Raw genomic sequence first — 22691 nt, forward strand, 5'->3', positions numbered from 1 at the left:
ACTAGACACTAGGTGTAGAAGACAAAGTCTCTGCCCTCAGGGAACCTGTTTTCTTGTAGAGGAAATACACAGGAAGCACCTAATTATATAATAAATTATTTATGCAATTGTGAGAAATACCACAAAAGAGAAATACAGACTGCCTAAAGGAATGTTAAGAAAAGAATGGGGTCTCCTCTGGGAGGGGATGGTCGAAGACTATTTCCTAAGGATGGCTGAGGAATTCTGAAAGGCATGCAGGAATCAACGAAGTAGAGGGGTAGGAGAAGAGAAACCAACCGTGGGAAGGACCTTAACTTGTGTGACGTCTATTTGACTGACCAGAGGAAGAGTTTGCTTCCATCTTGATCTTGGCTATGCTCCACAATTGGAAGTATGGTCGCAGGGTAAATGAGAATATTAGTTTAACAAAATATATAAAAGAATGGTAAATTCCTGTCAATTATAAAGCAGCACAATACTAACAAAGGCACCATTCTGAGTTATTTTCAAATCAATTTTCTTTTCAAATACTTACAAACATTTTTTTCATTTAGTGTGAATTTACTTATAAAACTTCCAAAATCATGTAAAGGGTTTATTGTTATTTCATGATCACCAGGTAAAAGAGCTGGGATTTTAATATTTTTCTCCAATCGATAACAAGAATGGGACCTGCAATATAAGAAATCAAATTTTAATTAGCAGATAAAATGGAGCGCAATTTTCATAAAAACTTGATTAACACAAAATTCAGTGGAAAATACTTTGTTCTTTTGTATACAAAGATATGACAGGTTACATCGCATTTTAAGACTGCAAAAAAGCGAGGTAAATGGTAAGTCCATCAATGTGGTGGTAGGAAAAATAACCAGACTGTATCAGAAAGTCAAGAGAGTAAGCAGAGACGATTCTATCAAGAAACTTAGGGCTTTAGCATGGCCTTCAAACCCCACCCAACCCTGCCTTTGCACACACCCTGCCCCCCCACAGTCCCCTTCTGGACCGACCACTACAGGGTCCCCATCACTGAGACTTCAACCAGCTTGTCTGCTCCTCTGTTTTGCCTCACGGTTCACTCGTACAAAATGTTCTCATGTTCTCATCAGCTCCGCTTTCAAAGTGCTTCTAGTTCCCACCCATTACCTCTCAGACAAAAGTGAGTTTTTCTTCTGTGGTTCCACGGCCCTCTGTATCTTTATAGGGCATGTTTACACGCTTTGTTATTCACATACATTTCTAATTTCCCGTAAAATTTTAATTCAAGCAAAAGGACTTTGGGTGTCTCCTGCATCACCGCCCTGCCCCGCACAGGCCTCTTCACATTCCTAAGTGAATTTAGGACTGAGGACTTGAAAGGGTTGGCTAACCTCACGTGTGTGGTTTCTTTACGTGCCAGCAACAGAAAACCACCCGAATTCTCTAAATCATCCTTTTTCATACATTGATACCATTGTACCCAATATTCTCTCAGGTTGGAATGGCTTTCTGTCCTGTTTCTGCTGAGAAAACTGAGTATTCCTACTCCACCACCACGCTTCTGACAGCCTCTCTGGACCTCACACTCCTTAGTCAATGCTCCCTCAGACCATCACAGACAATTAGCATCAGCGCTTAATCCACAGTCTCATTATGCTCTGCTTCTCGTGAACTCCTGGAGCCCGGATAACTTCTTCTCTGTGGATTCTGCAGTGGTCAGTAGTGCTATTTACCAGATTTTTCGGATTCTCCCTTTCTGGATTCACAGGAGGATTGCATTTCCCTGCTCCTCTGACACAAGGCACGGCCATGTGATATTAGTTGTAGAGAAAGTGAGTGAAAGTCAGTTTCTAAAAGCCAGGAAGGCTCTAAAAGCCAGGCAGGCTCTGCTCCCCTCCCGTCCTGGTGCACTGGGAGATGAGGGCCCCCTGGCCTGGCCCTGAGGCCCTGTGGCCCTGAGGGAGGGAAAAGGGGCAGAGATGCCAGCTGACCTCAAGATAGACACAAAACACAAGCAGGAGTAATCCTTTATTTTCACTGCAGAAAATAAGGACATAAGATTCAAGGGTTGTTTCTGCAATAAAACCAAGCTCGTCCTGGCTGATAAATTACCATCACACTTAGACTAATGTTCAACAAATGTACACTGACTGGGAAAAAAATCTGAGTGTATTTAAATCCACATTTATGTCAATTTACATTAGGACCACTTATCAGCACACTGGTGCTTGGAGCTCTGCACTGAACTTCTCTGGCGTTGCTAAACAACTCAGAGCCCTGCCGGGATTAGGGAGGAGCAAGGAGAGTGCTCTGACTTCCAGACAGCCCGAAGGCTTCCACTCCAAGCTCCGGGACTTGCAGCCACTCCAAGATTACCTGAGAGGGTAAGGCAGTGTGACGGAACCTACCACTTGCCTCCTAATGTCCACTTCCCCCCTTTCCTTAGTAACACTGCCCCAGGTTTATCCGAGTACATTGCCATCAGCTATGAGAACACATCACCTAGCCTCTTATGCAAATAAGTTCAGCCACTGCACTAAGTTCTGCCAATGAGATGTAAGCAGAGGTGTTGTACAGGACTTCTTAGAAGTCTTCCTAAAGCAAACCATTTCCTTCCTGCTTTCTGGAAGGCAGACATGACAGCCACTCCTGAAGCATCATCTTGAAGCAAGAGATCACACCCTCAAAATGGCTGAGTAGCATGAAAAAGAGGAACCTGGGCCTCTCATGGCCATGTGCACCCACGTTGGCCTTGAACTGCCTACTCCAGACCTTTCACATGACAGTAAGTGCCTGTCTATTACTGACATTTTCTGTTAGGCAGAGTCAAACTTGAACTTCATTGATACAGGTAGGCACTGGTTTAGGATAGACCAGTAAAACTTCCCCACAGACGATCAGAACCCACAGCCCATGAGAAGTGTTTCCCATACTCAACATTCACATGATAAAAGAATCAAAGTTGTGGCCAGGAGAAGGGTTTGTTTCCATCCTGACTGAAGTAAGATTCAGATTTTTAGAAAATAGAGAGCTAAGATTTAAAATTTCTTTTAAAAATTTCCAGAATAAAATCTTTATATTCTAAAATTAAAGACAAAGAACCTTCAGATTATAACTATAAATTAACCAAAGTATTTCCATTACCCGTTTTCAAAGCAAACTTCATAAGCAGCACCATGGCCTGCTCCAGAGGGTGCTCTCCAAGAGCAGTCCCACACTTGTAAATTGTTAGTTATACACTTCAAATCACGAGGAGTCCCTGGAGAAGGAGAAACAAAACACACACATACGCACACGCACACGCACACAAAATGCTTATTAATTTAACTGCACTGTAAAAGTCAACAAGTGAAACCGTCCCCAGCCATAAGTACAAGCATATGTGTCTGCAGAAGGCCCATGTTCTTTATGCAGAGATGAACCTGCAGTCACAGGAGGTGACTGGTTTTATATTTCTTTTTGTAGCTTTGGTTTAAAAAAGCTAGTGAGTAAACTGATGAAAGTGGGTCAACCACTAGACCACTTAGGGGTTAGGCCTCTCTCAAAAATTCCACTTCCAGACAACTAAGATAAATAGAGGGAGTGGCTATATGGATTCAATGAAGGGACCAAGAGAGCGCCTGGGAGAATTTTAGTCTCCAGTGACCTCATTTGCAAAAAAGTAAAATTTAAAAAACAAAACAAAACTCTAAGACTTTAAGTAAAAACTATGTACCTCCTATGCCACAAACACAGCTTCTAAGCACTCCTAACTACTAGTGCTTCACAGCTTGTTACCAGACTGCCACCTACACAGAAATCTCATAGCCAATCTTTAGATTTTTATGAAGCACATCACATAAACAGTAATAAACTCACATGAGTCTCTGAAAAATATATATTTTGTGCAGGCCTAAACAACTGAAAAGTAACAAATAATTCAGAAGATTACAGTCCTAATAGTATTTACTCACATCTATAAAATAACATTAGATCATGGAATACATAAGCACTATACAATGAAAAACTGTCATTCTAAAAAGACAGTGAAAAGAAAGAAAGGAGAGGACATGAGGGAGGGAAAGAGAGAGAACAAAAGGAAGGAAGGAAAAGAGGGAGGGAGGGGAAAAGCAATTAAGAGTGTGAAAAAGGTATTCTATCTCAAATTCTCTATATAAATGTCTATTAAAAAGGTTTTTTCTTTAATTTTTACATGTGATTGGTATCATATTCACTACAGCAATGAATTATAAAGCTATTTATGTAAGACAGAAAACAAAAACATTAGAAACACATTAGAAATCATTAGTAATCATAATAAAGTTATTTAGTAGTAATTTGGGGGGAAAAGAGAAGATCTCTTTAATTATGGAAATAATATAAAAACTAAACTCAGAGGCAGAAGGATGAAAATGCTCTTTATAGAGTAAGCTAGATAACACCTACAAACATTCTTAACGTTTTTAAATAAAATGAAAACAAATCATATATTTCTTAAAGCAGATATCTGGATTTAATTTATGTGACATTCTGAAAGGCAAAATTACAGACAGAAAATAGACGAGTGCTGGCTGGATGTGGGGATGGCGGGCTGTCAGCAGAGGAGCAGGGGCATTTTCTGGAATGACGGACTGGTCTGTATCTTGACTGTGCAGGTGGATACATGTCTGTATGCATCTGTCAAAACTCACAGAACTTTATCCTAAAAGGGTGAATTTTACTGTATATAAGTTATACCTTAATTTTTTAATGGGGAAAGAATACTTAGATCTATCTTTATGGGCCTTTTTAAAAGAAACTAGAAGTACATGAAAAAAAAATGACATAGAAATGGATTTTAACCACAACCTGAAGCGTTCAATAAAGTCTCAAGATCGTTTCTTAAGCAAAACAGTAATGACATTGCAATCAGTTCATTTTCTCTGACTCTGATGCACTTACTTCTTTTCTGGCTGTTTACTTGATTCATTAAATATAGAAGAAGAACTGTTAATAAGAGCCACTGGAAATTTGAAGTCATCCTCATTCTTTTACTGTCCCCCATCCGGGATGGTCGTTTCAAACATAAGGAAATGTCCATCATCTGTGCAATGTAGTCAGTTCTGCATGAGGAGAAGAATTTCAAATGGTGTTCAAACTGGTCCAAGGACACTCCTTATCGTGTGCACATCAACACTGAAAATGGATACTGACAAATACCAAAACATGCTGCACATTAAAGCCATGGAGACACCAGACTCAGCTACCCTGGCTTTAGGAGATGTGACAATCGGACACAGCTGTTGCTCCGGGATCCATTATAGGGTCAGGATAGGCTTCAAATTCAAGATTGTAACTGAGCACATTTTATCAACACTCCAGTACTGCTAGAGTATAGAAAAGCAGTGCATAAAACTGAGGTTTTGACAATTTTAAGTGATATGTGAGATGGCATTTTTAATTTTAATTAGTATATATTAACTTTTATAGTCACTTCTTCATGACAAGTAATGTTGGTTTTCTTTTCCATGTACACTGTGATATTGTTTCTATTTTACATAAATTTAAATAGTTTAAAGAAAAAATTAGGGTCATTAATCACATATGGGGGATTGCAGATGTGACAAAAATATTGACAATGACATACAAATGACTAAAGTGTAACAAACACTTCAACAACTATAATGGGGAAGGGACTATCAGTAGACGAGAGATTTCAACACATTTCTGTTGAAAACTGAGAGCGCGCAGACGAGCGGTGACTGCATCTGGCGGGTGGTAGGGAGGGGCTTCAGCGGAGCGAGGCATTGGTCAGCCCAACATACCCATCAGCCTGGCGAGTGCCAGGCCCTGCTCCAGGCACCAAAGGTGCAACACCGAGCTAGACGAAGTCCCTGCCCTCAAGGAGCTTAGACGTTAGTTCTAGAGACACATACATAAACAAGTAAGGTCCTGATACGAACTTTAAAAACTCGAGTAAGTCAATGTGCATGACAGTGTGTGAGTGACGGTCTAGCATCTGAGCTGGGATCTGACTGATGAGAAGACTGACATGGTAAGATCAGGGAAAGAGTAGCAAGAGCAAATACAAGGACCTAAGACAAGGACAGCTTACCAGGTTCAAAGGTCAGGAAGAGGGGCTGACAGGAGGTGGGCTGGCCAGGCCACAGAGGGCCTTTGGTCATCAAAAGGATAAGGGCTTTAACAGGTCGAGATGAGCAGCAGCCGCTGGAGTGTTTTAATCAGGGGAGATCCATGAACCGATCTGTACTTTGGGAAGATTTCTCTAGCTGCTACATGGAGAACGGACTCTAGGGGAGAAGAGAGGCAGAGGAACCGGAGTCCAAATGAAATAATCAGTGGTGAGGACCCTCTGCTAAGGTTTTCAAGAGTGGAGGTGGTGATAGGTGGTCAGATTCAGGATCTGTACAAGAGATGGAGGGTCTTATCAATCCATTATAGGCAGGACAGAGTGGTGGTTAAAAACACAGGCTCTGAATTGCAGCTTTTGCACCTACTGTGTAACCTTAACCGCTCTGTGCCTTGGTTTCCCCATCTGTAAAGCAGGGATGATAACTGTATTTTTCTCATAAGTTTGTTGTGAAGATTAAATGAGTAAATATATGCAAAGCACTTGGAATAGTGCCAACAACATATACGTGCTATAAGTGTACTTTGTGTATTACATGAGGTATAGGGAGAAGAGAGAAGGCAAACATGACTACTAGATTTGGTGGAAAAACAATACTGGATGGATATGGTGCCACTTAAATCCTCTGTGCGTGCGTGAAGGAAGATGCAGTGATTCATGGGCTGAAGCTCAAGGATTCCAAGATTTGTTTATAGAAGTCAACTCTGACACGCTCCTACACCCCACTCCCAACAGAAATGTTCTCCTACAGAACATAAAAGAATTGTTGAGGACACAGAGCAGCTAACAAAGACATGGGTGTCAAAGAGGAAAGCCTTCCACACCTGACCCTGAGGGATTCCTCCGAGTAATGATGTTCGCATCCACTGTTGTTGAATGAAGCTTGCCAGACAACAAGTCCTCCGAATGTGCTGAAAACTCCTTGTCAGACCTAATATTGCCTCATTTTTATATTGGAATAGACAACTAAGGATCATAAAACATATAAGAAAGCCTAAATCATTGAAGGGAAATTCAGGATAAACAGGATCACCAAAAGGAAAATAAAGATTACTCCCAGAGGAAATAGGGATAATGTGAGAAATAGGAAAAGTAAAAAAGAAAAACAAAAAGAAAATTACCTCTAAATAGTACTCTCTGAGCGGGCATGGCACAGTCATAAAAACAAGAAGAGGATGCAATGAAAAAGGAATAATCAGAAATAAAAATAACTCTTACACATTACATACACTGACTGATAGTAAAAGATTTCTAATGACAGATAAAACATTGAGTAATCTTTCAGAATACACAAAAGACAGAAATAGAAAATGTGAGAAGAGATATGAGAAACAGGAACTTGAAAAAGGAAAGGTGATCGAACATCTAGATAACTGGAACCCCACAAGAGGATTCAAGAAACATGCTTCTTAGTGAAAGCAAACAGCAAGATGGCTGCCTGGCTACTGCTGAGCACTGTCACAAACCTGGGAAGTGAATCCCAATAGCACAAATGATCATGACCAAACATACACGAGGCACAAGCATACATTTCAAAAGTGTTCACAATTATTTTCTGGATGAATAATTTCCTAGTCAATCACAGTTTCACAGAGCTTACTTATTAAAATGAAAATGTATTCATGGAAAGTCTAAAATGCCAATTGCTAAAGTTATAGAATTACGTGGCGTGTACAGGAATAACTTAATAAAGGAGACCAAACCGTGACCAAAATAATCAGAAACCATATTCACTGACTGTCTAAACATTATCTTGAAATGAGACAATCCCTCACTACAAGTTTACAGTTGTCTAGAAAAGAGGAGTGTGTCCCATGAAGTGGCAGGCGGGGGATGAGGGCAGCTGAGGATGAGCTCGGGACTGGGTACTGTGGACTAAGGCTCTCATCCTGGCTCCGTTACTAATTAGCGGTGTGACTGAGTGCGGATCACTTAATCCACCCCCCGCCAACCTCCCCAGCTTCAGCCTCAACCGGAGTGGCACGGAGGCAAGCTCTGCCCAGAGTACCTAGGAGAGACCTCCCCAAGTTACGTTGGGATATTCTGTTCCTGTTGGCAGGCACAAGCACAAGGTCAGCAGTGCCAGCAGCACTGTGCCAACAGTGCCAGCCCCACCCATGAGGGACATGACTGAGCAGGTCTGCGAGGGTCAGGGTGGGGTGCTTGGGAACAGAACAATCAGTGGCACTGTCGCCAAGGCCAGCTTACCTAAAAACAGGCAAGATGATAAAGAGGACTTTCTTGTTATAACATTTACACAGAAAACTTTGAGCAAGTCATTAGGCCATATTATATTATGCTTGTAATAGATCTGACTCCTCTATCAAATGGACTTATTTGAGGCCGGAACAATACATGAACAGAGCCCTCCCGTGCACCTCCAGGAAAGCAGGGACCCATAAAACTTGTCCCTGCTCCCTCCTGATAGATGCATTGTCAGAACTTACTTTTTTCCCACCAATGGCTTATTCTTTAGAGGAAAGCACATTTTTATCAAATTTCAGGAGCTAATTTTCAAAATTAGAGTAGCTGTCTTTTGACATCAGAAGAATGCAAATGTAAATTTCTAAAGGGGTGAGACAGGGAAGAAACTACTCAGGCAGGTGCCAACCAGAGCCCTGTGTCCTTGGTGGGGACAGCCACCTGCTCTAAAGGTGGCAGCAATGGGCCTTGCTTTGCCAGATTTTCCTTTTTCAAGACTAGGTAGAAATCTGGGATTTTACATGAAATACTCAAATCTGTAAACATAAGCAACTAACTCATATTTTTATACATTCTAAAGGCCAAACAAAATACACCTTCAGGCTGCATCCTGCCCAAGGGCTACCAGGTTCGTATCCTGCTCAATGTAATTATTTTAAAGGATTCAAAAATGTCAATAAATCCTTCAGTTTAGGAAAACTGATCATGCAGAACCAACGTATAAAATTGTTGAACACAAAGAAAAAAATCTGTCTTCTGCTTGTTAGTTCTTGTGTCTTTGCGTGTATCCTGCCCTCTGTCTTAGGCGTCTGAGCGGCCGGGGCTCAGCCACCAACCACATAAGCGTGGTCCCTCCCTTGAAAGTGGGCACACAGGTGCTCTGTTTGCTTTCTCATCGGCTTTGACAGTTCTGCCTCTAGGCTACGTGAGGTTCTGGACTTTTCTGCTGAGGATACAGTAGTTAGAAAAAAGAGTGGAGAAAAGTGAAGCTGAAGGCAGAGGAGCGCCAGAAGCTGCAGTCCTGCTGTATTTTGTTTAGTTGTTACGCTTGTTTTCTCTTTTCGGGGGGTGGAGGGGAGACAGGTAGGCAGAGAGGGAGCAGGAACATGACAGAGAGTGAGTGAGCGCGTTCTGCTGGTGAGAATCTACTCCGGCCTGGAAGGGGGCTTGAGAAACACCTGCTCAGGCACAGAGGGGTGAGCAAAGACGACCCAAAGCATCTTCATTCCGAGCCTCTATTCTTGTCGCCACAGTGAGGTAACTCCCTTGCCATTAACACACAAAGGAATGAAACACTGGAAGGAGAAAAGCTGCTTAATCACAGCACAGCAAAATAAATGTGCAAGTAGTTCGCTGAGCCTATAGGAGAGGAGGTGCCTGGGTGGTCACCCCGAGCAACCAGGTGGGAAAGCAGACAGTGTCCTACTGCCGAGTCCCACCTCCATAGTGTCCCTTTTTTTTTTTCCCTCACTGTTTCCTGTTAGGGAACATAAAAATCATTAAAAAAACTCTGACCAGCAACCACTCTCCTAATTCCACTCCCCACTCCTATCCTCCTACTCACAAGAGCTTAAGTTCCTCAAGCACTGCCCTCTGAGGAATGCTCTCCAGGAACAGAAACGTTGCAGGTAGGTAGACTCTATTGTATTATTAAAGTGAAGTGTGGGGATTTAAGTAAAATGAGAGATGTACCTATGGAAAACCCCAACCTGGCCGGACTGGAAAGCTCAGTTTGGGAAGGCAGATGGAGACCAGACTGTGTAGGGAGACGTAAAGGTTTGAAGGAAGAGGGAAGCTTGAAGGAAGTGGTGTTTAAAGGAGACCGATTAAGAGACAACTGCAATAACAAGAACATAGACAGAATCCATATTCAACTGAAAAAATCTAGTCCTCAAAGATGCCACCAAGTACCCAGCACAATGAATTTAAAAAGACTCCTTCCACAGTACAGCACCCATAATAACTGTGTAAAAGAAGCTCTGAAAAGCTTCCAGGGAGGGGGAGGGGGAGGTCCCACCCAGGGCCCAGGAATGAGCGCAACGTGGGAGCAGCTCCCTGAGCCAGGACTCTGCGACTGCCCTGTGAGCCCCACGAACCCTCTACTGTCACACGGGGAAGGTGACGGCACTATCTCCAGAGCGGGCCACGGGTGTACAGGAGATACTGGGTGTGTGGTCAGTAAACACTCTGGGGGAGGAGAGGGGAGGCAGGGAGGAGAGGAAAACACAGACTTCTTAGCACTGAAAGCTAAAGAGAACGTCTTCCAAAAGCCAAGTGAAAATCACTTTCACGCTTGACTTCTATACTCAAACTATTAATTGAGAGAATAAAATACATTTTATAAAGACATGCCAGATCTCCAAAGATATTTCTTCCTTGCAGCCATTCTCTGGAGACTACTAGAGGACATGATTCACCAAAAAAATGAGGCAGAAAACCAAAAATGAGAAAAATGATCCATGAAACTTTTAACCCAGGAAAGAAGCCCTGTGCCTCCCCTCCAATCTCATTCCAGGTTACACTAAAATTGATTCCATTCTCCAAGCTGCTGGACCCCTTCATGACTCTTTACATTTGCACGTTTTCCCTTCTGCCTGGAGTTCCCTCTGTACTCCTTTCTGCCACCCTCTCCTCAATTCACCTGGGAGACTGCTGGTGGGAGTCAGGAAGAGCTCATTATCACCTTTGTGATACCCTCCCGTTCCCCAAAGCTCTGATGCTCCTTCTTCTGCTTCCAGGACACTTTAATTACATCTCTATTACAGAGGTTGCACAAACTGTGACCTGTGGGCCAGATTCGACCCACCTCTGCTTTTGTAAATAAAGTTTTACTAGAACAGAGCCACACCCATTTGTTTACATACTGCCCAAGGCTGCTTTCACATCCTCATGTTGGGACTGAACAGATTCCCCAGAGACTGCAAGGTCAGCAAACCTAAAATACTGACGACCTGGCCCCTACTAGAAAGTTTGCTGATCTCTTTCCAATTCTGTAATTCCTCCAACAGACTATAAGCTCCTTAAGAGGAAATGCTGTCTCCCTGTTCACTGTAAGGCACTTCCCCCTTCCCCGCACCCCATCAGTGTCCAAGTACAGATCCTGGTCCTCAGCACTCGAAGCTCAAGCTGGCTGACAGGTGAGTGAACACCAAGATGTAAATGAATATGTATATGTCTGCACACTATGCTGTGATTGCCAGGCTTCACCACTAACCCAAGTACTGCCAACACTGGGAAGCTAAGTTCGAGCTGTAATTCCCAAACCATGCACTAAGGTGCCACAAGGCACAGAAGCAAATGAACTGGGGTACCATAGCGTATTTTAAAATTTCAGAGGAAACACAGTGACATCTATCCAACACTATGCGAACCCATAGCTAAAGGTAGTTTGGTTTCAACACTAGGTCATGCCACATTCCTCTCAATGACGTCATATCTTTGTGAAGTGGCAGGGAAGGCTTGCTGGATGCTGTGATAAAACACAAGTACCAACCAAAAATCAATGTAGAGGTGGAAACAAGAGTGGCAGTGCCCAATCTGTTTCCAAGGTGTGAGAAGCTGTGCAGTACCCAAACAGGAACATATACGTGGCTTCTTAAGAATAAAATAAAGATATTATTTCCTTTACGTTGATATGCATTATTTTCTCACACTGCTACTAAAGTGTCAGGTCATAAATACTCATTAATTTGACTGGACCTACTACTTCATAAAAAGAACTGTTAGGTTACTTCTTTTGACCTGGGGGTACTATAAGAACATTAATGAGAAAGGGCAGACAGCAGAAACAAGAAGAACTACAATCCTGCAGCCTGTGGAACTAAAACCACATTCACAGAAAGATAGACGAGATGAAAAGGCAGAAGGCTATGTACCAGATGACGGAACAAGACAAAACCCCAGAAAAACAACTAAATGAAGTGGAGATAGGCAAACTTCCAGAAAACAAATTCAGAATAATGATAGTGAAGATGATCCAGGACCTTGGAAAAAAATGCAGAGAAAGATTGAGAAGATGCAAGAAATGTTTAACAAATACCTAGAAAAATTAAAGAAAGAGCAAAGAGAGATGAACAATACAATAACTGAAATGAAAATTACACTAAAAGGAAACAACAGCAGAATAACTGAGGCAGAAGAATAGATAAGTGACCTGGAAGACAGAGTGGTGGAATTCACTGATGCGGAACAGAATAAAGAAAAAAGAACGAAAAGAAATGAAGACAGCCTAAGAGACCTCTGGGACAACATAAACGCAACAACATTCTCATTATAGGGGTCCCAGAAGAAGAAAGAGAGAAGGGACCAGAGAAAATATTTGAAGAGATTATAGTCAAAAACTTCCCTAACATGGGAAAGGAAACAGCCACCCAAGTTCAGGAAGGCCAGAGAGTCCCATACAGGATAAACCCAAGGAGAAACACACTCCGAGACACATAGTAATCAAATTGGTAAAAATTAAAGACAAAGAAAAATTATTGAAGGCAGGAAGGGAAAAATGACAAATAACAAACAAGGGAATTCCCATAAGGTTAACACCTGATTTCTCAGCAGAAACGCTACAACCCAGAAGGGAGTGGCATGATATACTTAAAGTGATGAAAGGGAAGAACCTACAACCAAGATAACTCTACCCAGCAAGGATCTCATTCAGATTCGAAGGAGAAATCAAAAGCTTTACAGACAAGCAAAAGCTAAGAGAATTCAGCACCACGAAACCAGCTCTACAGCAAATGCTAAAGGAACTTCTCTAAGTAGGAAACACAAGAGAAGAAAAGGACCTACAAAAACAAACCCAAAACAATTAAGAAAAGGGTAATAGGAACATATATATCGATAATTACCTTAAACATGAATGGATTAAATGCTCCAACCAAAAGACACAGGCTTGCTGAATGGATACAAAAACAAGACCCATATATATGCTGTCTACAAGACACCCACTTCAGACCTAGGGAAACATACAGAGTGAAAGTGAGAGGGTGGAAAAAGGTATTCCATGCAAATGGAAATCAAAGGAAAGCTACAGAAGTAATACTCAGATAAAACAGACTTTAAAATAAAAAATGTTGCAAGAGACAAGGAAGGACACTACATAATGACCAAGGGATCAATCCAAGAAGAAGATGTAACAATTATAAATATATATGCCCCCAACATAGGAGCACCTCAATACATAAAGCAACTGCTAAGAGCTATAAAAGCGGAAATTGACAGTAACACAATAATAGTGGGGGACTTCAACACCTCACTTACAACAATGGACAGATCACCCCAAACGAAAATAAATAAGGAAACAGAAGCTTTAAATGAAACAATAGACCAGATAGATTTAATTGATATTTATAGGACATTCCATCTAGAAACAGCAGATTACACTTTCTTCTCAAGTGCACACGAAACATTCTCCAGGAGAGATCATATCTTGGGTCACATATCAAGCCTCAGTAAACTTAAAAAAACTGAAATCATATTGAGCATCTTTTCTGACCACAACACTATGACATTAGAAATCAATTATAGGGAAAAAGACATAAAAAAAACAAACACATGGAGGCTAAACGATACATTACTAAATAACCAAGAGATCACTGAAGAAATCAAAGAGGAAATCAAAAAGTACCTAGAGACAAATGACAATGAAAACACGATGATCCAAAACCTATGGGATGCAGCAAAAGCAGTTCTAAGAGGGAAGTTTATAGCAATATAATCCTACCTCAAGACACAACAAACATCTCAAATAAACAATCTAATCTTACACCTAAAGAAACTACAGAAAAAAGAACAAGCAAAACCCAAAGTTAGCAGAAGGAAAGAACTCATAAAGATCAGAGCAGAAATAAATGAAATAGAAACAAAGAAAACAGTAGCAAAGATCAATAAAACTAAAAACTGGTTCTTTGAGAAGATAAACAAAATTGATAAACCATTAGCCAGATTCATCAAGAAAAAGAGGGAGAGGACTCAAATCAATAAAATTAGAAATGAAAAAGGAGAAGTTACAACAGACACCACAGAAATACAAAACATCCTAAGAGACTACTACAGGCAACTCTATGCCAATAACATGGACAACCTGGAAGAAATGGACAAATTCTTAGAAAGGTATAACCTTCCAAGACTGAAGCAGGAAGAAATAGAAAATATGAACAGACCAATCACAAGTAATGAAATTGAAACTGTGATTAAAATCTTCCAACAAACAAAAGTCCAGGACCAGATGGCTTCACAGGTGAATTCTCTCAAACATTTAGAGAAGAGCTAACACCCATCCTTCTCAAACTCTTCCAAAAAATTGCAGAGAAAGGAACACTCCTAAACTCATTCTATGAGGCCACCATCACCCTGACAGCAAAACCAGAGAAAGATACTACAAAAAAAGAAAATTACAGACCAATATCATTGATGAATATAGATGCAAAAATCCTCAACAAAATACAAGCAAACAGAATCCAACAACACATTAAAAGGATCATATACCATGATCAAGTGGGATTTCTCCCAGGGATGCAAGGATTCTTCAATATACGCAAATCAATCAATGTGATACACCATATTAACAAATTGAAGAATAAAAACCATATGATCATCTCAATAGATGCAGAAAAAGCTTTTGACAAAATTCAACACCCATTTATGATAAATACTCTCCAGAAAGTGGGCATAGAGGGAAACTACCTCAATATAATGAAGGCCATATATGACAAACACACAGCAGACATCATTCTCAATGGTGAAACACTGAATGCATTTCTTCTACGATCAGGAACAAGACAAGGATGTCCACTCTCACCACTATTATTCAACATAGTTTTGGAAATCCTAGCCACAGCAATCAGAGAAGAAAAAGAAATAAAAGGAATACATATTGGAAAAGAAGAAGTAAAACTATCACTGTTTGCAGATGACATGATACTATACATCAAAAATCCTAAAGATGTCACCAGAACACTACTAGGGCTAATCAATGAATTTGGTAAACTTGCAGGATACAAAATTAATGCACAGAAATCTCTTGCATTCGTATACATTAATGATGAAAAATCTGAAAGAGATATTAAGGAAACACTCCCATTTACCACTGCAATAAAAAGAATAAATACCTAGGAATAAACCTACCTAGGGAGACAAAAGACCTGTATGCGGAAAACTATAAGACACTGATGAAAGAAATTAAAGATGAAACCAACAGATGGAGAGATATACCATGTTCTTGGATTGGAAGAATCAATATTGTGAAAATGACTATATTACCCAAAGCAATCTACAGATTCAGTGCAATCCCTATCAAATTACCAATGGCAGTTTTTACAGAACTAGAACAAAAAATCTTCAAATTTGTATGGAGACATAAAAGACACCGAATAGCTAAAGCAGTCTGGAGGGAAAAAAACAGAGCTGGAGGAATCAGACTCCCTGACTTCAGACTATCCTACAAAGCTACAATAATCAAGACAATCTGGTACTGGCACAAAAACAGAAATATAGATCAATGGAACAGGATAGAAAGCCCAGAGATTAAACCTACGCACCTATGGTCAACTAATCTATGACAAAGGAGGCAAGGATATACAATGGAGAAAAGACAGTCTCTTCAATAAGTGGTGCCGGGAAAACTGGAGTGCTATATGTAAAAGAATGAAATTAGAACACTCACTAACACCATACACAAAAATATACTCAAAATGGATTACAGACCTAAATGTAAGACCGGACACTATAAAACTCTTAGAGGAAAACATAGGAAGAACACTCTTTGACATAAATCACAGCGAGATCTTTTTTGATCCACCTCCTAGAGTAATGGAAATAAAAACAAAAGTAAACAAATGGGCCCTAATGGCATTTCAAAGCTTTTCCACAGCAAAGGAAAGCATAAACAAGACAAAAAGAGAACCCTCAGAATGGGAAAAATACTTGCAAACAAATCAATGGACAAAGGATTAATCTCCAAAGTATATAAACAGCTCATGCAGTTCAATACTAGAAAAACAAACAACCCAATCCAAAAATGGTCAGAAGACCTAAATAGACATTTCTCCAAAGAGGACATACAGATGGCCAAGAAGCACATGGAAAGCTGCTCAACATCACTAATTAGTAGAGAAATGCAAATCAAAACTACATGAGATATCACTTCACACCAGGAAGAATGGGCATCATCAGAAAATCTACAAACAATAAATGCTGGAGAGGGTGTGACGAAGAGGGAACCCTCTTGCACTTGGTGGGAATGTAAATTGATACAGATACTATGGAGAACAGTATGGAGGTTCCTTAAAAAACTAAAAATAGAATTACCATATGATCCTGCAATCCCACTACTGGACATATACCCAGAGAAAACCATAATTCAAAAAGACACATGCACCCAATGTTCATTGCAGCACTATTTACAATAGCCAGGACATGGAAGCAACCTAAATGCCCATCGAAGGACGAATGGATAAAGAAGATGTGCTACATATATACAATGGACTATCACTCAGCCATAAAAAGGAACGAAGTTGGGTCATTCGTAGAGACGTGGCTGGATCTAGAGACTGTCATACTGAGTGAAGTAAGTCAGAAAGAGGAAAATAAATATCGTATATTAACACATATATGTGGAACCTAGAAAAATGGCACAGATGAACCAGTTTGCAGGGCAGAAATTGAGACACAGATGTAGAGAACAAACATATGGATACCAGCGGGGGGAAATGGCAGGGGTGGGGGTTTGGTGGTGTGATGAATTGGGAGATTGGGATTGACATGTATACATGAATATGTATAAAATGGGTAACTAATGAGAACCTGCTGGATAAAATAATAAACAAATTAAAAAATTGTATATTTTGTCATTCCTGAAGGACCTCATTTGAGTGGATTTGTGCCCAAATAAGGAATTGTCCAGTAGATGGTTAAACAGTAACTGGGAAGATACCTGGAAATACGTATTTAGAAGTCATCAGTTATAAGTGATGGTTAAAGCCACAAAAGTAGAGGATGCTGTTCAGTGAAGGAATGTGGGGTGAAGGAGCAGTGGGTTAAAGGAGTTCCACCAAGGATGTTGAGAAGTAATGGGGTCCCAATGGCATCTCAAGTCAGTGGAGGAAGGATTGTGTTATTTAATAAAAAGTGTTGGGACAAGTGGTAGCATTTGGTGGGAAGAGGGGAAAGCTGGGCCCCTGACTCATATTGTTCACCAGAATTAATTTTATATGGATTAAACCTTAAAATGTTAAAAGGCTTAATTGTACTTGAAGACAATATAGGTGACAATTTATAAAATATTCACATGAGAAAAGTTTATGGTCGGAAACCATAAAGGACAAAATTGAGAAATATGACTTAATGAAAGTCAAACAGAGACTTCGCTAGAAAGTAAGAGAACAAACTGGGAAATATATTTGCAATGTATATAACACAGTTAATATGCACATTGTGATATTTCTTTCTAATTGAGCAGTAAGGAACAGATTAATGCCTAATTTAAAAGGTAGACAAAAGACAGAATGAGCAGTGTAAAGCATTGTAAATCACCAATAAACATGAAAATGTATTTTGATTACGTAAGCAAGGAAATGAGATTTATGGCTAGCAGTTGGAAGAGATTAAAATTAAAAAAAAAAAGATAACCCTTGATAGTAGAGAGTGTGGGGAAGTGTGGACTGGGGAATGGAGCTGTTCCTGGTTCTTTTTGAAGGTGACCTTTAATCATGCTTTTTTTCATGTTAAAAATCTCTTGACATGTTTCTGAACAAGAAGGAATGTTCTTCAGGTCGTTTCTTTACTATAATTTCACCCTTGTGATAGAAGGAAGAAACAAGTTCATTTGTCTGATAGACACTTGTTGACATTTCTTGAAGGCTGTTGAAGTCACTCCTATTATAGCAGAGCTGAGGTGAGACATGAGTGGATAGATGTCCCTCTTCGGTGGGGTGGGGCTTCCAGGGGCCTCTGAAAGATGGGAAGCGTTGGCAAGTGGAGAGTGTTGGTGGGTGGAAAGAGCCATTCCCTGGAGCTGTGGTTTGAGGAGAGGCCTGAGGCCTGTGGGAGTGAGGAAGTTTGGGGAGCCACCGGTCTTCAGCTGTACTGTGGAGGGCATGGAGGCAGCCCACTGGTGGCCACTGGAAGGGCCTGGTCTACCAGGCAGAGCAGGGACTTGATGCTGGAGCAGCAGGGGCCTTCAAAGGGTTTTAAGCACCTGAGTGATGTGCTCCAATTTGTTATGACATGCTGAAGTTGATAAGGAACAGGCTCTTGAATGAACAGGGAAGTCCTCGCCGGAATGATGACCAAAACTGACAGAGAGGAATGTCAGGATCCCGAAAACAAAAAATCTGGATGACAGTGTACAAAAAATTCCTAGGACATTCAGAAAAACATAAGCTAGATTCTTATAACATAGCAAAGGTTGAATTTCAGTATTATTCTCCTGCATGCACAAGGCAGACTAAAATATGATACTGGAATCCCTAAGCACTTGATCTGTCCTCTAATTTATATCCCAAACTTTCTTGGTTCATAGTGTCCTTAGTGTTTCATTAATGTTTTTTTTGTTGTTATTGTTGTTTTTGGTTTTTTAATAATACAGCAGGTTCTCATTAGTTATCCATTTGATACACATCAGTGTATACATGTCAATCCCAATCCCCCAATTCATCACACCACCATCCTGACCCCCTGCCGCTTTCCCCCTTGGTGTCCATATGTTTGTTCTCTACATCTGTGTCTCAATTTCTGCCCTGCAAACCGGTTCATCTGAATTTGTCCATTTCTTCCAGGTTGTCCATGTTATTGGCATAGAGTTGCCTGTAGTAGTCTCTTAGGATGTTTTGTATTTCTGTGATGTCTGTTGTAACTTCTCCTTTTTCATTTCTAATTTTATTGATTTGAGTCCTCTCCCTCTTTTTCTTGATGAATCTGGCTAATGGTTTATCAATTTTGTTTATCTTCTCAAAGAACCAGTTTTTAGTTTTATTGATCTTTGCTACTGTTTTCTTTGTTTCTATTTCATTTATTTCTGCTCTGATCTTTATGAGTTCTTTCCTTCTGCTAACTTTGGGTTTTGTTTGTTCTTCTTTCTCTAGTTCCTTTAGGTATAAGGTTAGATTGTTTATTTGAGATGTTTGTTGTGTCTTGAGGTAGGATTATATTGCTATAAACTTCCCTCTTAGAACTGCTTTTGCTGCATCCCATAGGTTTTGGATCATCGTGTTTTCATTGTCATTTGTCTCTAGGTACTTTTTGATTTCCTCTTTGATTTCTTCAGTGATCTCTTGGTTATTCAGTAATGTATTCTGTAGCCTCCATGTGTTTGTGTTTTTTACGTTTTTTTCCATGTAATTGATTTCTAATCTCATAGCATTGTGGTCAGAAAAGATGCTTGATATGATTTCAATTTTCTTATATTTACTAAGGCTTGATTTGTGACCAAAGATGTGATCTATCCTGGAGAATGTTCCGTGTGCACTTGAGAAGAAAGTGTAATATGCTGTTTTTGGATGGAATATTCTATAAATATCAATTAAATCTATCTGGTCTATCGTTTCATTTACAACTTCTGTTTCCTTATTAATTTTCTGTTTGGATGATCTGTCCATTGGTGTTAGTGAGGTGTTGAGGTCCCCCACTATTATTGTGTTACTGTCAATTTCCTCTTTTGTAGCTATTAGCTGTTGCCTTATTTATTGAGGTGCTCATATGTTGGGTGCATATATATTTATAATTGTTATATGTTTTTCTTGGGTTGATCCCCTGATCATTATATAGTATCCTTCTTTGTTTCTTGCAACATTCTTTATTTTAAAGTTTATTTTATCTGATATGAGTATTGCTATTCCAGCTTCCTTTTGATTTCTATTTGCATGGAATACCCTTTTCCATCCCCTCACTTTCCGTCTGTATGTGTCCCTAGGTCTGAAGTGGGTGCCTTGTAGACAGCATATATACGGGTCCTGTTTTTGTATCCATTCAGCGAGCCTCTGTCTTTTGGTTGGAGCATTTAATCCATTCACGTTCAAGGTAATTATCCATATGTATGTTCCTATTGCCATTTTCTCAATTGTTTTCGGGTTTTTTTGTTTTTTTTTTTTGAGGTACGTGGGCCTCTCACTGTTGTGGCCTCTCCCATTGTGGAGCACAGGCTCTGGACACGCAGGCTCAGTGGCCATGGCTGACGGGCCCAGCCCCTCGGCGGCATGTGGGATCTTCCCGGACCGGGGCACTAAGCCATGTCCCCTGCATCAGCAGGCAGACTCTCAACCACTGCACCACCAGGGAAGCCCTGGGTTTGTTTTTGTAGGTCCTTTTTTTCTCTTGTGTTTCCCACTTAGAGAAGTTCCTTTAGCATTTGCTGTAGAGCTGGTTTGGTGGTGAATTCTCTTAGCTTTTCCTTGTCTGTAACGCTTTTGATTTCTCCATCAAATCTGAATGAGAAACGTGCCAGGTAGAATAACCTTGGTTGTAAGTTCTTCCCTTTCATCACTTTAAATATGTCATGCCACTTCCTTCTGTCCTGTAGAGTTTCTGCTGAGAAATCAGCTGTTAACCTTATGCGAGTTCCCTAGTATGTTATTTGTTGTTTTTCCCTTGCTGCTTTCAATAATTTTTCTTTGTCTTTAATTTTTGCCAATTTGATTACTATGTGTCTCGGCATGTTGCTCCTTGGGTTTATCCTATATGGGACTCTCTGCCCTTCCTGGATTTGTGTGGCTGTTTCCTTTCCTATGTTAGGGAAGTTTTCGACTATAATCTCTTCCAATATTTTCTCCGGTCTTTTCTCTTTCTCTTCTCCCTCTGGGACCTCTATAATTCGAATGTTGTTGTGCTTAATGTTGTCGCAGAGGTCTGTTAGGCTGTCTTCATTTCTTTTCATTCTTGTTCCTTTATTCTGTTCTGCAGCAGTGAAGTCCACCATTCTGTCTTCCAGGTCACTTATCTGTTCTTCTGCCTCATTTATTCTGCCACTGATTTCTTCTAGTGTATTTTTCATTTCAGTTATTGTATTGTTCATCTGTTTGTTTTTTCTTTAATTCTTCTAGGTCTTTGTTAAACATTTCTTGCACCTTCTCGATCTTTGCCGCCATTCTTTTTCCGAGGTCCTGGATCATCTTCACTATCGTTGTTCTGAATTCTTTTTCTGGAAGGTTGCCTATATCCACTTCATTTAGTTGTTTTTCTGGGGTTTTATCTTGTTCCTTCATCTGGTACATAGCCCTCTGTCTTTTCATCTCGTCTATCTTTCTGTGAATGTGGTTGTAGTTTCACAGGGCTGCAGGACTATAGTTCTTCTTGCTTCTGCTCTGACAAAATATTTTGATGCTACATATCCACTGAGATATTTCACAGATTTCTCAAAAAACTCCACATGTGCAAAATAAACTCACCTTCTCTTCCAAACCTGCCCCTTGACAAGCCCATCTCCATTCATGGCACCAGTCTCTCCTGGGTCACACTCAACTACTCCTCCTTCTCACCCTTCCCACCTACTCACCAGTTCTACCTCCAAAACACACCTTGACTCTGCCCTAGAACCTACCCCTACTTCCATTCCCACTGCTCTGGCAGGCCCTCATCAGCATCTCTGGCATAGGTCGTTCACATCAGTACTTAATTAATGCCATGGCCTCTGGCAGGGGCCTCCCACAGTCCATCTCTCACATGACTCACCTGGCTCTGAGCAGCATCTCCATCTAAGTCTCATCATTCATCCAAACTCCAGGCCAAATGTCTGGAGGCTGAAAGTTTGTGCCCTCTGACCAACATCTTTAGCTCAAGCGGCTACTTCATCACTCCCACTTCACCTACTCGCTGTTTTATAACCACCCACACTTAGGATCTCTCAAACTTTTAGCAACATAAGGGAAAGGCATCAGTAGATCTGTGTTTGATAGCTTTAAACACATTGAATGCTTTCTCACCATTTGAGTTTAATCAAAAGCTTTAAGAAAAGGGCATGATGGATTGAGCATGGAAAGAGCAGAGTCATTACTGCTGCACGTGTCACTATTGGGAAATAATGCCTCAACATTATTAGGAAAGTAAAGACAAACTTCCAAGGCCGGGCCTGGCTAGGGCCTTGTTGGGGCTTCTTCCCCTTGGTCTGCACTCCTGCCAGGTTGCTCCCTGGTCTCCGGATTCCCAAGCCTCCATGACACAAGCTGGAGGCCCGCTTCTGAATCGTCGGTCTCACATGCCTGAAATTTTCCATGGCTCTCCCTGGCCTACGGAGAAGGTGCCAGCTGTCAGCATGGCATGAGGCTCTCTGCTGTTCCAAGCCACCTAACGTCAGTCCCACCTACCTTTGCCCTCTGACCCACACTGGCCCTGTGCTCGAGTCCCAACAAACACGGCAGGCTCTGCTGTCCTCTGTGTCACTGCACACCTTACCCTCTACCCAGAATGTCCTTCCCACCCCATTCCTCCCTGTCCA

General features: G+C 40.8%; 1 protein-coding gene across 6 annotated transcripts in view; it reads right to left on the reverse strand.

The window, feature by feature from the left end:
* Nucleotides 1–22691, reverse strand: part of LIFR (LIF receptor subunit alpha) — an 84728-nt gene that overhangs the window by 53241 nt on the left and 8796 nt on the right. For 4 of the 6 annotated variants that reach the window (XM_019930124.3, XM_073802070.1, XM_073802069.1 and 1 more), the window contains 3 exons: nucleotides 4879–5039; nucleotides 3103–3217; nucleotides 518–654 (listed from right to left, as the gene is read on the reverse strand). In XM_019930124.3, the coding sequence (XP_019785683.2) occupies nucleotides 518–654; nucleotides 3103–3217; nucleotides 4879–5020 (394 nt within the window). In that variant the 5' untranslated portion in view covers nucleotides 5021–5039. Of the gene's footprint in view, nucleotides 1–517; nucleotides 655–3102; nucleotides 3218–4878; nucleotides 5040–6031; nucleotides 6228–22691 lie in introns of all 6 variants that reach the window. The other 2 variants (XM_073802072.1, XM_073802073.1) reach the window with 2 other exon arrangements.

This window comes from Tursiops truncatus, chromosome 3 (assembly GCF_011762595.2).
Source record: "Tursiops truncatus isolate mTurTru1 chromosome 3, mTurTru1.mat.Y, whole genome shotgun sequence".
NCBI lineage: Eukaryota > Metazoa > Chordata > Mammalia > Artiodactyla > Delphinidae > Tursiops > Tursiops truncatus.